This window comes from Phascolarctos cinereus, unplaced genomic scaffold (assembly GCF_003287225.1).
Source record: "Phascolarctos cinereus isolate Bilbo 61053 unplaced genomic scaffold, phaCin_HiC Scaffold_726;HRSCAF=1367, whole genome shotgun sequence".
Classification (NCBI taxonomy): Eukaryota; Metazoa; Chordata; class Mammalia; order Diprotodontia; family Phascolarctidae; genus Phascolarctos; species Phascolarctos cinereus.
Window position 1 is genome coordinate 319,770,477 of NW_027556098.1, and position 14,827 is coordinate 319,785,303.

The window sequence follows — 14,827 nt, forward strand, 5'->3', positions numbered from 1 at the left end:
ACTTAGTAGCGAGGTAACCTTGAGCTAGTCACTTAGCCTCTGTCTGATTCAGTGTCCTCAACTATAAAATGTGGATTTTACACCTACTTTCCAGGGTTGTTGAGACGATCCAATGAGATAATATTTGTAAAATGTTTAGCACAGTGCCTGGCACATAGTAGACATTTAATCCTTCTTTCCACTCTAAAGTCAATGACCAATGTATCGCTGCATGCTCAACTCCAAAATGCAATGATGTGTCCATGTCTTAGCGCTCTTGCTAGACTGAAAACTCACTGAGGGCAGACATCATATACCCTATTCATCTTTGTAACCCTAGCCCCTAGCTCAGGGCCCTGCCCTTAATAAAGGCTTGTTGAGCTGAACATAACTGGAAACTCAGCCAAACTTTCATCTGATTAGAATCTATTCTGGAAACCTTTAATAAACATCCACTATGTATCTTATACATATAAGATACTTCAGAGTGAGAAACATGAGCTCCTGATTTAGGCAAATAGAGGGAGTGGTAGATAGAGCGCTGGACATGGAGTCAGGAAACCCTAAGTTCAAATCCGGCCTGAGACATTTCAGGGCTGTGCAACCCTGAGCAAGTCATGTAATCTCTGCCTGCCTCAGTTTCCTCATCTGCAAAAAGGGAATAATAATAGCACCTCCATCCCAGGGCTGTTATGAGGACTAAATAAGATAACATTTGTCAAGTTCTTTGTAAACATAAACGCTAGCTAGCATTACTGCTGTTATTGCTATTATGATTAATGAAAGAGAAAGACGACCCTATCTGAAGCTCAAACGATGCCTCAATCTGTTCCTGGGTGACACCAGACACACACTTTCATCATCACTAAAGTGAGGTGGCCAAATTCGACTAGATGGCTTCCAGGGCTCCTTACAGCGATCTTTTCATCCTGAGAAAAGAAGCGCCACCATGCCTGTGGTTTCCTCCCTCCTAATGACATCCAATAGCTCCTGGCCCCCAGACCAACCCTGGGGCACTGCACTTCCATCCATTATTCAGAACAGCAAATGCCATGTGCTGACAGCTCCATCAAAGATCCATAATCCCCGATGACAGAGAGCAGCCCTTCCTGAGGCGCTGCATCAGCCATCCTAATGGGACGACTTCCATTCGCAGGCTATGACCACAGACAACACAGGCCAACGTGACATCAGACGTCTCCTCCTGCCTCCCACGGAACGGGGCCTCTTGGGTCTTCCAGGAACCCCAGGGAACATGGATCAGGGGACCAAACAGTCATGGCTGACTATAGTGCTAATTTCTATAAAATTAGTTTCCCTTAGAAAGCTACATATTTTATTTGATGCATTTAAAAGACATTATTCTGAAAAAGAGCCCATTGGCTTCACCAGACTGCCAAGAGGGTCCAATAACAAAACACAACAACAAGTGAGGAAACTTTCACCTGCACAATCCCTGGCTTCCTGGAAAGCTTAGCTCATGCTTGCCATTGTGGGTCAGTCGTGTCCAACGCTTCATGACCCCACGAACCACAGCACACCAATACTGGCCACGGGGTTTCCCGGCAAAGACACTGGAGTGGTTTGCCATTTCCTTCTCCAGTGGATTAAGGCAAACAGAGGTTAAGTGACTTTCCCAGGGTCATTCAGCTAGTAATTGTCTGAGGCTGGAGTTGAACTAAGGTCTTCTCGACTCCCAAGCCCAGCGCTCTAGAAACCCCTGTACCACGTAGGTTAGTTCACGCACCAGCTCCAAATTCCCTTAGGCATTGCTCTCTCCCCTCAAATAATCATGCGTTTATTTATCCATTTCCTTGTTGTACCCACCCCAATAGAACGAGAGCCCCTTGAGCACAAGGACCATTTTTTCTTATTTTGTCTTGTATCCTTGAATGCAGTAGGTGCCTAATAAATGTATGTTTGCTCAAACTGAATGGGAAGAGACTATATAAAATGGAATCTTTGAGCTAGAGTGGATCTCAAAATTACATAATCAAAGGCTGTTGGAATACAGAATGATAGAATCTAAAACATAGTGTTGTTATGTGTTCACCACCATGCTCCCACAGCCTTCTTGCCCTGGAAGATCCCTCCACCCCTGCAGGCTTCTCAGGCTGTGGCCCCTTCTTCTGATCTGTTGCTCCCTCCCAGAGCCCCCATTTTACAGAAGGGCCGCAGGGCCAGCCACATTCACACCTTCATTCCTCTCTGGACCCTGCTTCTGTCTCTCCAGACTTTTTCCCCCATGACCCAACATGAGGTGCCTTTTTCCGTGCCCCATCATCATGCTCCCTTCCTCTCCCCACCCAATTCAGCCTCCTATTATATGTTGTCTTCCCCCCCCGCTAGAATGTAAGCTCCTTGTGGGCAGGAGCTGCCCTTCTTTTTGTTTCTACTGTTTCCCGAGGACTAAACACAGTGTCTGGCACATAGTAAGTGCTTACTAAGTAAGTGCCTGCTGACACCTCTGTCTGGAAAGGACCTTACAAGCTGCATAATCCAACTTCCTCATTTTATAATTAAAGAGACCAATAGAAAGTGACCAGCCCAAGACCCCACGGCAAACTCGCCTTCTTTACCTATTTCCCTGTGCTTAGGGTGCAGATGTGAATAGATGCTTTTACTCCATTCCATAGAAGTGGTCTTCATGACAATACAAATTTTGCTATAGGAAAAAGTGTTTTGAGTAAGTAATAAGGCAATTCTACCAACTAGAGTTATGGTCCCAAAGGTGGGATCAAAAAGAAAAGACAGACAAGGGGCAGCTAGATGGCACTATGAATAGAGCTCTAGCCTTGAAGGACCTGAGTTCAAATCCAGTCTCAGACACATAACACTCATACTTGCTGTGTGACCTTGGGCAAGTCACTTAACCCCATTGCCTCAAAAAAAAAAAGACAAAAACCATTACTATCTCAAAAGTAGTTGTCAATGATTGACACTCACCTCCTGTCCAGTGGCCACATCCATTGCTGTGTACACTGTTCCTGAAGCTCTATAAATGAAGCAGAAAGGGAGAGGGAGAGAGGAACACAGGTATTTAATATGGACGAGAACACTTATTGACCTGAACTCCAAACTCATGCTTCTTCAAAACATCACCACTCACACCTTTAGCGAGGAATGGGCTTATATTAGGTGATACATTTCAAGATTTCCCAGATTTAAAGAGATCTTGGGATATAAAACCTATGTGTCAGAGTTGGGAGGGACCTCAGAATGAATGCCAGATTGAAGAAACCTGCCCTATCTTGTCCCGAGTCTTTATTGTACATAAGAGAAAATGGATACTCAGAAAGAGAAAGGACCTTGACCAAAGTTACACAGAGAATTAGAATTCCAAAAAAATCAGTGCAAATTTAAAAAAAAAAAGGCAAGGATGATCCTTAGGTCAGGAATTGAGGAGACCTGCAATGGCAGGTTCAGGTATGGTCCAGGTCGGGAGTTCTTAGCCTTTTTTGTCAAGGACTCCTTCTCAGACTAATGTTTTAAAATATACAAAAGAAAATATATAGAATTGCAAAATAAATAAATTATGTTGAAATAGTTATCAATTTTTTTAAAAAGCAAGTTTACAGGCTCCAAGTTATGAACCCCTTTGGTCTAGATATTGAAATATGCCTGGTCACATCTGTGATTTCACTGCTGCAAGAAACTCCCCTGATAACAGTAAGAGCTGGCATTCAGATAGCACTTTAAGGTTTTTGTTGTTCAATTATTTCATTCATGTTTCATGATTCTTTTTTAGGGTTTCCTCGACAGATACACAAATGGTTTGCCATTTCCTTCTCCAGCTCATTTGACAGATGAGGAAACTGAGACAAACAGGTTTAAGTGACTTGCCCAGCGTCACATAGCTAGTAAGTCTGAGGCTGGATTTGAACTCAGATCTTCCTGATTCCAGGCCTGGCACCCTATCCACTGCACCACCTAACTGCCCTACTTTTAAGGTTTACAAAGTATCTAATGAATAGTATCGCCTTCTATCATCACAACAACCCTAGGAGGTAGGTGTGCTAATTATCCCCATTTTACAAATACAGAAACTGATGTAGATAGAGATTCAATGACTTGCCCAGGGTCACAGACCTATTAAGTGAATGAGATTGGATTTGAACTCAGGTCTTCTTGAACCCAGGACCAATGCTCTATCCACTGGGCTACCTAAATGCCTCTACCTCCTAATGAAGAAATTCCCTTTACCAACGCAGATCAACAACTGATCTACAGCTCACAGTCTCAGGAAGTCCTCTGGGGCACTGACAGCTCATATAATCACTTATGATTTGAACCTAAGACTTCCTGACTACAAAAGCCACCATACCATGGTCCACCTCCATAACACACACAGACACACACAATCAGTGACACATATGTATATACATTAATACAAACATGTGTGCATACATGGGCAGCCAGGTGGCACAGTGGATAGAGTATTAGACCTGGAGTCAGGAAGACTCATCTTCCCAAGTTCAAATCTGGCCTCAGACACTTCCTAGCTGTCTGACCCTGGGCAAGTCACTTCACCCTGTTTGCCTCAGTTTCCTCCTCTGTAAAATGAGTTGGAGAAGGAAATGGCAAACCATTCCAGTATCTTTGCCAAGAAAACCCCAAATGGGGTCACAGAGAGTCAAGACATGACTGAAATGACTGAACAAATATGTACACATACACTCATGCAAATTACATGTTGCTTCTATATGTATGTATAAACATAAATGAAAGATAATTACGTATCAGATATACGCATACCTTAAAAGCTACACACAATGAGCTATTCAAATCGTACAGGCAGAAAATGACCCTCTCACAAAGAGAAACACATTCTTAGAGTTATTTTGATAAGCCATCAACAAGACTCTGTGGGGCATGGCATTAGAATTGGATTCAGAGGATCTAGAAGGGGGGTAGGAAGAGCTCTAACATTCCATGTGCTCCCATGTCCTGTAGTTTAAGGCACTATGTTCTAACATCCCTTCTAGCTCAGAATATTTCATGAACCTATGATTGCATAGTGCAAACCAAGAAAATCCAAATTTTGTGCCAATAACCAAGACTCTTATTGGAATGTGTTTCTTTCCAGGGAGGGGGTGGGGGTGATGGTAGGAGAAAACCCAATTTGACAAATTTTTTAAAAAAATTATTAAGTGCCCATGATGCACAAGGCAGAATTCTGTGACCCTGCATCTTATAACCTTTACATTTAGACAGTAACCTTTACTTTTCATTGAAAAATAGAAGAGTTCCAATTATGTACTGTGGCAGGAGCTCTTTGGAGCCTATTTAAGATTGTAAGGAATTTACAAGTATGCATTTTGGCCTGAAAATTACAGTAATCAGGGCCACAGAACCATAGACAGACTTTTGCTGTGGGGCACAAACCCCATGAATCTGGAGCTAACTCAAGGTCCTGCAGTCTCCTATCAAGATGACCGACTACACAGGCCTTGTCCTAAGGAGAGTACATGCCCCACCCCCACCCTATGAGGCCCAGTCATAGTCTAGGACCGTGGTTAGTTGACAATGAATGCCCCAAAGGCTGCCTACACCTATAAGCCACTACAGAATGCTCTCACTCTCTCTTCCTCCCTCCTTCTCTCCCTCCCTCCATCCTTTCCTCCTCCTCCTCCTCCTCCTCCTCTCTCTCTCTCTCTCTCTCTCTCTCTCTCTCTCTCTCTCTCCCTCCCTCCCTTTTCTCTCTCTCTCCCTCCTCTCTCTCTCTCTCTCTCTCTCCCCCTCCTCTCCCTCCTCCTCCCTCTCTCTCTCTCTCTCTCTCTCTCTCCCCATCACAAAGATGGCACAAGAAAAAGACCTAGGACCATCACCTGGATCACTGGCTGGAAGCAGGGCCAACACGCTCCCTGCTATGCTCTCCCATCTTGGGCCAGGGCCTCCCCAATCTCTCTCCATATTACATCTTCTCACATCCCCAAGACCAGTCTTGACCTACCATGAAATCACTCCTACATCATCCCCTTTCTGCTATCTTTGGTGGGGAGGGGTTCAGAGCAGTGATTTCACGGTTGGAAGAAACTCCCTCTGCCAGTGCAGACCAGAAACTATGGAGCGACTTCAATCCCTAGAGATCTGTCAGTGACTAAGTTGAGCTCAAGGTCACAATGGCAGATCTACGTCAGACCTGAGTCTTCTTGACACCAAAGATGATTCTATCCATTACCCCAGATTGCCTCTGTTACTTATCATTTAGGACAGATTCAGGGCATTTGAGGGCTAGGGAACTCTGAACATTGCGAAGTTATGCCAGCCCCCTGACCCCCAAGCTCTTGGCAAAGAGCAGGAATGCTAACATAGCACTTTGTAATTCTTTAATGCAGTTATCCTGTAATATTCTGCATTACAGCTATCTGCAATTGGATATCATCCATCTGATTGAGGAGTTCTTAACCTTTTCAGTGTTATGGATCCCTTGCAGTCAGGGCAAGCCTATGGACCCCTTCTCAGAATGTCCTAAGTACTTATTTTACAAAAAGAAAATTGAGAACCAGAAAGTAAATGGAAGTTGTCCAAGGCCACACAGAGAGTTGGTAGCCAAGCCACACTTTTAAAAATAAATAAATAAATAAGACAGGAAAAGGAAATAAAAAGGTCAGGAATGAAGACTTACAATGATAAGTATAGGTAGTTTTGATCAGGGGTCCCTAATCTTTTTTGCAACATGGAGTCTTATGGACTCCATGGCAGTCTTATGGAGCCAGTAGACCTTTTCTCAGAATCATGTTTTTAAATGCATAAAATAAAATGCATAAGATGATAAAGGAAACCAAAAGTTAACGAAGATAAAAATGTCATTTTCCCCCCATCCAAGTTCATGGACCCCCCTGCCACCTATCCTCAGACCTCATGAGGACTGAGGACCCTGGGTTAAGAACACCTAATCTAAAGGGGGTATAGAATCTAAGGGGTTTAGATTTATGAGAATGGGAGGATAACGGAGGGATCCTTGGAGTGGGGATAGGCTAAATAACAGGAGGGCAGGGTAGCAGGTAGAAGCAAAGTAGTAGAGTTAGGAGGGATAGGAAATAAGAGATGTGCATAAACATAAAAACAAAGATCAAAACTAGGGAACAGCTAGGTGGTACAGTGGATAGAGCTCCAGCCTTGGAGTCAGGAGGACCTGAGTTCAAATCTGACCTCAGACACTAGCTGTGTGACCCTGGGCAAGTCACTTAACCCTGATTGCCTCACCAAAAAAAAAAAAAAGATCAAAAGTAGAAATTGTTAGGGAAAGCATATGTATGTATGTGTATGTATATCTATGGATTCACACTTATATCTATATATAAACGTATCCGCACTCAATTGTAGCCTTGTGGGGAGAGGTGGAGGAAGGGGGGTGGAGGAAGGGGGGTGAAAGAACAAAGTAAAAAGCTAAAAAGCACAGAGCAGAGAGCAAAAGAAAACTAACAAGAAAGCAAAGGTGGACAGCTTTTAACACAATGCATAGTATTTATTATATGGGCTTTCTTGAAATGGAAATTTATTGCTATATGTTTTGAATCCTCTTTACATTCTGCTGTGCACATGACATGCTTTTTTTTCCTTATTTTGTATTAAAGTTTCAACATTTTAGTTTATAACACATTTTTCTTTTCTTATTGTATATTTAAGTTTCAGTAATAAAAAAAAAATCACCCAATGTACTTGAATATACATGCCCTGAGAACAAACAACCTGGCTGTACCTTCCCCCAGAGCTGAGCACAGGGTCCGAGTACAGAGCCTATAGCAGGTCCCTGATAAAGGTTGTTTTTGCCTCAGTTTTATTTCTGGATTGACCTATAACTTTTGACTCTTTTCACAGGATACATAATAATAATAATAACTGACATTTAAGGTCTCCAAGCACTTTACACAGATAGTTGATCTTCCCAGCAACTCTGTGAGTTCAGTGCTCTAGATCTGGAAACTGACATGCCTGCAGTCCCTCCTCTTCCAAGAAGCCTTTCCTGACCCCTTCAGCCCTCTGACGGTCTCCATCTGTGCAATGCAATGAGAGACAAGAAGGTCTAGAACAGGCGGAGGAGTCAGATGGAGCAGAAGGCCAGGGGGAGGCTGAGCTTTACACAGGTAAAAGAGCAAGGAGACAGGCTGCAGTGAAGGAAAAGTTCTGAGCTGGGGGATGAGGGATGGAGAATGGTACAAAAGCAGAGGACCTGAGTTCAAATTCTGGCTATGCCACTTAATGACTGTGTGACTGTGGGTAGGTCACTTAATGTCTCTGAGCCTCAGTTTCCTTTATTGGTAAAAATGAGATTGGAACGTAAAAAGGACAGAATAACTGCAAAGCAGTAGAAAGTGAATGTTAATAAAATTACAAAGAACAAACACAGCACCAAAGAAGAGATATGAGAAGACACTTCTTCCCACTCCTTTGCAGAGGTGGGAGAACCATGGGCGTGGAACACTGCATGTATTTTCAGATTTTTTTTCAATGTATTCAGTGCTTTTTCTGATTTCTTTTTCTTTTAAAAAGTGTTCTTTGTTATATGGATTTGTCCTCTGTGGGGGGAAGGAGGAAGGGGAAGGCAGAAATTTAGGCTCTATAAAAACAAAAGATAAAAAATATATTTTTTAAGTGAGCAGGTAGGATTAAGGTCCTCTGAGGTCTCTTCCAACTCTTAATCTATGATCTAATGATATACAGCTGGGTAATGATATTACTAGCTGGGTAACCACAAACAAGTTTTCCCATCTGTAAAATGGGGATAATAAATAATGCTTCAGGAAGAATCAACTAGCAGCACCACCCTACTGAGCTCCATCATCTCCCCTCCCTTCTCTTAGATTTCACAGGTCCTCCCCGTACATATGTATCATTTTTTTTAAAGGCAGTTGGGGTTAAGTGACTTGCCCAGGGTCATACAGCTAGTAAGCGTCTCAGCGCAGATTTGAACTCAGGTCCTCCTGACTCCAGGGCTGGTACTCTATCCACTGCACCACTTAGCTGCCCCCATGAGTATCGCTTTTAAAATCCATATTAATAAGCAAAAGCACTATATAAGACAAAGTCTCTCCTCCTGGACTTTCTCTATAACGCTCCATCAACCTCTTACCCAGGAAGCTCCCTCCACTCTTGGACCAGTACCCACCACTCTGTGGTCTCCCCCTGATTGGCTGGTTCCTCCATGAAGCTTCACTTTGAGGAGGCGTCCAGCCAGCCATGTCTCCATTTCCCTCCAGGCTCCATTCTTGACTTTCCTGGACTTTCTCTAACCTTCTCTAACTTAAACCTTCTAATTTCATCTCTTCTCCCCAGAGGACCTCAGAGAAATTACATTTATTTTGAAATCCTAGTGTTGTTGTTGGTGGTGATGACAACAGCCAGCATTTATATAGCACCTGCTTTGTGCCAGGCACTGTGCGAAGCACTTTACTAATACATTTTTAAAATTAAAAAAGTTACTAATGTAACTAAACCAACTAAAAGAATACTCATCTCACTGGATCCTCACAAAACCCCTGGGAGGTAGGTGCTATCCATTTAACAATTGAAGAAACTGAGGCAAATTGCAGTGAAGTGAATTAAGGATAAAAACCATGTTTTATTTATATTTGTACTTTCCCTGTCACCCAGCACAGGCTAGGCTCAGCAGATAGCAAGAGAATAACACCAACAACTCTTATTTCTATGGTTTTTTTTAATGCATCTTAAGGCACTTTGTTCACTTCAGAGCCCATGTGTAGGCTGTTGGTTTTCAGTTGTTTTCAGTCACGTCCAACCCCTTTTGGGGGTTTTCTTGGCAAAGATACTGGAGTGGCTTGGCATTTCCTTCTCCAGCTCATTTTACAGATGAGGAAACTGAGGCAAACAGATTCAATTAAGTTATTCCTTTGTCTGGTAGAGGAAATAACAGATCCCATTTCTAGAGCGATTTAAGGTTTGCAAAGGGGTGATGAGAACCCTGTGGTAGTGAGTGCATTATTATTATTATTCCTTTTCATAAGTAAGGAAACTAAGGCTAGATGGGGTAAGGTACATGCTCAAAGTCACACAGATAATAGAGCCAAGATTTAAAGACTAAGACCAGTGATCCGGAAAGGACACTCGGTGGATGAGTGAATGAATGAATATGAAAAAGCATTTATTAAACACTACAGGCCAAGCACTGTGATAACCAGAAAAGCAAGACAGCCCCTGTTTTCATTTTAAATGGAAATTACACCTAAAAGAAAATTCATCTACAGGATAGAGAGAAAGGCACAGGAATCCTAAGGATGCAGTGGAGGGGGCAGATGGCAAAGCCCGGGGGTCCTTAGGGGTTACCGCAGGTCGGACAACAGTGCCAGGAAATAGATGTAGGGCAGATGGTGAGACCTGGGGATCCTCCATATCACTGCAAAGACTAGAACTGGTGATTTCCCACCTCATCCAAACCCTGTGAATAGAGGGCCGGGGTGGGGTGGGGTGGAGGGGGGGGCGCATGGAAGGAGGCAGGGGAAGGCAGTGATGGCTGGGATTCCCACCAGGCCTTCCTGTACGGGCTCTGGGAAAACCGGTGGGGGTGGAGGAAAGGCAAGAGAAGAAAGGCCCACCCATGCTAGCAGGTCTTCCAGTCTCTCACTAGCCCCAGGTTAGAAAACGAGGGTATATAAAATAACAAGGGACAACAATACTCATCTTTGCCTTTTAAATATACAAAATGCTTTCCTCACAAAAACCCTGCAATGCAGATAGCACAAACACCATCATCCTACATTACAGAGAAGGAAACTAGAGGGTCCATAGAGCTGAAACAATTTGTACAAGGCCACAGAGCTAGTATGTGGCAGAAGCAGGATTTAAATTCAAATATTCTCACACTCAGTCCAATAGTTCTTTCTACAGTATGCTGTTGTTTCAGTCGGTTAATCATGTCCAACTCTTCATGACCCCATTTGGGGTTTTCTTGGCAAAGACACTGCAGTGGTTTGCCATTTCCTTCTCCAGCTTATTTTACAGATGAGGAAACTGAGGCAAACAGGGTTAAGTGACTTGAGCTGGGTCATGCAGCTATTAAGTGTCTGAGGCCACATTTGAACGTGGGTCCTCCTGACTCCACTGGAGGTCCTCAAGCACAGACTGGATTACCACTTCTTAAGGAACTTCTTAAGGAGATTGCTATTTAAGGTAAAGGTTGGACTCGAACCTTTCAAGTCCCTTCAGAGTCTAGGGTCAAATATGTTAGCTGTCCCTCCTAGATCTAGTGAAAATGATTCACATGCCAACCATATACCCCTTCTTCAAATTTCCAAGGTCCCCACAGGCTCTAACATGCTCCCTTCTGTGTTCTAACAGGCTCCATTGTGAGGTCCCTCCTGGCTCTATGTTCCACCATCCTATGTCCTTTTTTCCTAACATTTAATAGGCTAGAACCCTTTCCTACCGACATCTCCACATCATCATGCAGCTCCTTCCAGGTTTGATATTCTGTGAATCTGTGAAGATGTTTATTTCTTTCTTTCTATGTGAATTTCACTTAGCCAACCTATACCCACCTGCTGCCAACGTAGATCCAAAAGGTTCTAAAGCCAAAACGACCCCTGGCACCCACTCTAACTGGCTGTCAGCCTTTTCTAAGCTGCATGCCAGAGTGGTAGCTAATCTTTGTTTTAATTGGCCGAGCTTCTGACTGTGCACGTGTGCATATACACGCGAGCAAGTGAGCTGTCTCGCTCTCGCTCTCTCTCTCTCTCATGCACGCGCACGCGTGCGTGCACACACACACACACACACACACACACACACACACACACAATCCCAGTATTTATATTTATACAACTTCCACTGGATTGTAACTGCTCCCTGGGGCCTTATGGCACAAGGTACATGCTTTAAAATGTTGAACAAGAAAGGGAAGGGAGTCAGCACAGAGCGGGGGAAACATCCCTGGGAGGGCAGTAACCTTCATTTTCACATAGGTTCTGACTTGCTGGGTGACTCTAGGAAGGTCCATTCCCTTTTCTTGGCCTCCACTATTTTCATTAAAATGAGGGGAATCATTCTTGCCTTAAGCACCTCACAAGAGTATGGAGATTCAAGGAGATAATAAAAATACTACAAAAAATGCAAGAGGTTATGATTTGTAGAAATAATATAGGAAGAGAACAGTATCGTCTAAGTCCTGAGGAAATCAAGTGCCAGCTAGGACCAATATTCTTCAGAAGCAATTTGGCTCCACTACTACTAGTATTGTCACTACTATAACAACAACTACTAGTACAACTACTGTTAATACTACTACAACCACTACTACTAAATCTATTACTACTACTATTTACTACAACTACTGTTACTACTGCTATGACTATTACTACTACAACTACTAGTACTGCCACCACCACCACCACCACCACTACTACTATTGCTATGACTATTACTACTACGACTATGGCTATTACTACAACTACCATTACTACTACCACCACTACTGCTACAACCATGACTACTGCAGGTACTCCTACAACCACTACTTCTACAACTACCACGGCTGCTGCTGCTACTACTCCAACTATTACTACTATAATTATTATTACTACTATATATTATATTATGACAACTACCACCACCACTATAACTACAACTATGTTACTAGTACTACTACTATGACTACAATTACTACCAGTACTAACTACCTCCAATACAACTACTACTTCTATAACTGTGACTACTACTACTAGTCACTACTACTACTATTATGGCTATGATTATGACTACAACTACCACTACTAGTGCTACTCTCAGTAGTTTTTAAAAGAAGAACTAAGTTCTCTATAGCACTTCAAAGTTTATAAACACTTTAACCCATATTATCTTATTTGATTCTCACAGCAGCCCTGGGAGATTAATGCTGCTATTATCTGCATTTTACAGATGAGGAAACTGAGGCTAAGAAAGGCTGACTTGCCTAGGGTTACACAGCTACTAAGTATGTGAGGAGAAATCTGAACTTTGGTGCATCTTGTTCCAAGTTCTCCCCTCTATCCACTACACCAGCACTTCTTAAATTGAAAGTCACGACCTCATAAAGGTTGTGAAAAGGTTTCTGAACAGGCAACAACCAAAAATTAATTAAAAATCAAACACGTGATGAATCTGAGGTGTTTCTGACAGCGTTTGTCCGTGTTGCATCGAGCAGCTTCCCTGCAGCCTTGGTTCCGAACACACAGCATGCACACTTTGCACTGAGCATGCCATCACACCACGCAACGCCAATGGACACTGCCGAAATGTGAAAAGGGGTTGTGAATGGGAAAAGTTTAAGCCCTTCACTACACCATCTACCTCCCTCTGCTATACAGGTCAGATGTACGATTTGAACCCAGGGCTCTGCTGACTCCAGGCCTGTGTCTTTTCCATTTGTACCACTTTTTAGTCCCAGAAGGAAAAACAAAGAACAAATAGGGTGCAAATTAAAAGGAGACAGATTTTAGTTCAAAAAAAATGTTCTTAAAATGATCCTTCCCACAATAGAACAAGCTGCCTGGGAGGATAGATAGCACCCTCTCTGAGCAGAAGCCTTCTGAGTACTGGTCTGCAGAAGAGAGTCCTACAAGGGGCGGCAGGTTAGACTCTTATTTTCCCATTTTAAGATTTTTATGATTCTAATCATCACAGCTCACATCGCTACAACAGCTTCCCTTTCTAGAAGCCCTTTCCTTCCAACAACCCTGTGTGGTAGGTACAGCTAGGTCCAGATTAGTGAGAATAAATTAATCCCCTAAAGTGATTGCATGTATGCTAATTTGCCCTATTCTAAGTGATAATTGTGTAAAATATGGTTCCACCCCAGTGGAAATGAGCCAAGCAAATTCAAATCACGTGACTATTACAGAGGATTCTTCATGAGCACCAAATGGGAACTGGTTATAATGTGGGTAGCAGCACCCACATTTGCAAAGAATTTCAAAGTTGGGGCCATACTCCCCCCTCCCCCGAAAAAGAACCTCATCTATAACATCCTAGACACACAGTCATCTAGCTTCTGCTAGAAGACCTGCACCATGGCAGAACCCATCACCCTGGGAGGTAGCCCAATTCCACTTCAGGTTCTCTCTAAGTATTGAGAAGTGTTTTTCTGACCAGCAGCCTCAATTTGCTTCTTTGAGATTTGTACCCATTCCTCCTGGTTCTCAGACAGTCTGATCTGTCTTCTTCCTGATAGCCCATCAAATAGGTGAAGATAGTGTCATCACATCCTCACCTCCAACCCCCAAAGATGGCTCTTCTTGGCTCTTCTTCAAGCTTCGTTTTTACAGATGAAGAAACCAAGGGTCAGCGCATAGATGATCCGGCCAAGGGGACACAGCTAGTACTATATATTTCAGGACCAGGGCTGTGTCCCAGGGTTCTGAATCAAGCCCAGCCTCCTTCTGGCTAGCTCAGCTCCCAGCCTAATGCCAGCAATAGGACCGTTGCCTTCCATACCTGGGGAATACAGGTTCTTAAGATCTACCCAGCTCTGATATTCTAGGATTCTATTGCTCTCCTCTTCGATGGGCTCCAGCTGGAGGCCTCCCACCCCCACACAGTGTCTGCATTCAGATGGGACAGTTGACAATGGGAAAAAGAGCTACAATTTGGGTGGCTGGTTTGGCACTCACAGACTAAATGGTTCTTGTTTCCTGTGAAAGTATATTTAGCAAGTATGGTCGTCTAATGGCAACCCCTCACATTAACTATAATTACTTCCAGGGGTGGAAGAAGGGGATGGGAGGTGGGGGAGAGAGGATCAGAGCAGAGGGAAGTAAATTTGTTCAGCCAGAGAGACACATGTATCCAACCAAGCCATCCTGCAAACCGTTTCTCCAGGGAAAGGAATACTGGACAGGGGATCCAAACATCAGGC

The 14,827-nt window shown here is 43.3% G+C and overlaps 1 protein-coding gene across 1 annotated transcript in view; it reads right to left on the bottom strand.

Moving 5' to 3' along the window:
• Positions 1–14,827, bottom strand: part of PAK1 (p21 (RAC1) activated kinase 1) — a 120,367-nt gene that overhangs the window by 22,766 nt on the left and 82,774 nt on the right. Inside the window, 1 exon segment of the mRNA XM_078156934.1 lies at positions 2,926–2,974. Coding sequence (XP_078013060.1) covers positions 2,926–2,974 — 49 coding nt within the window.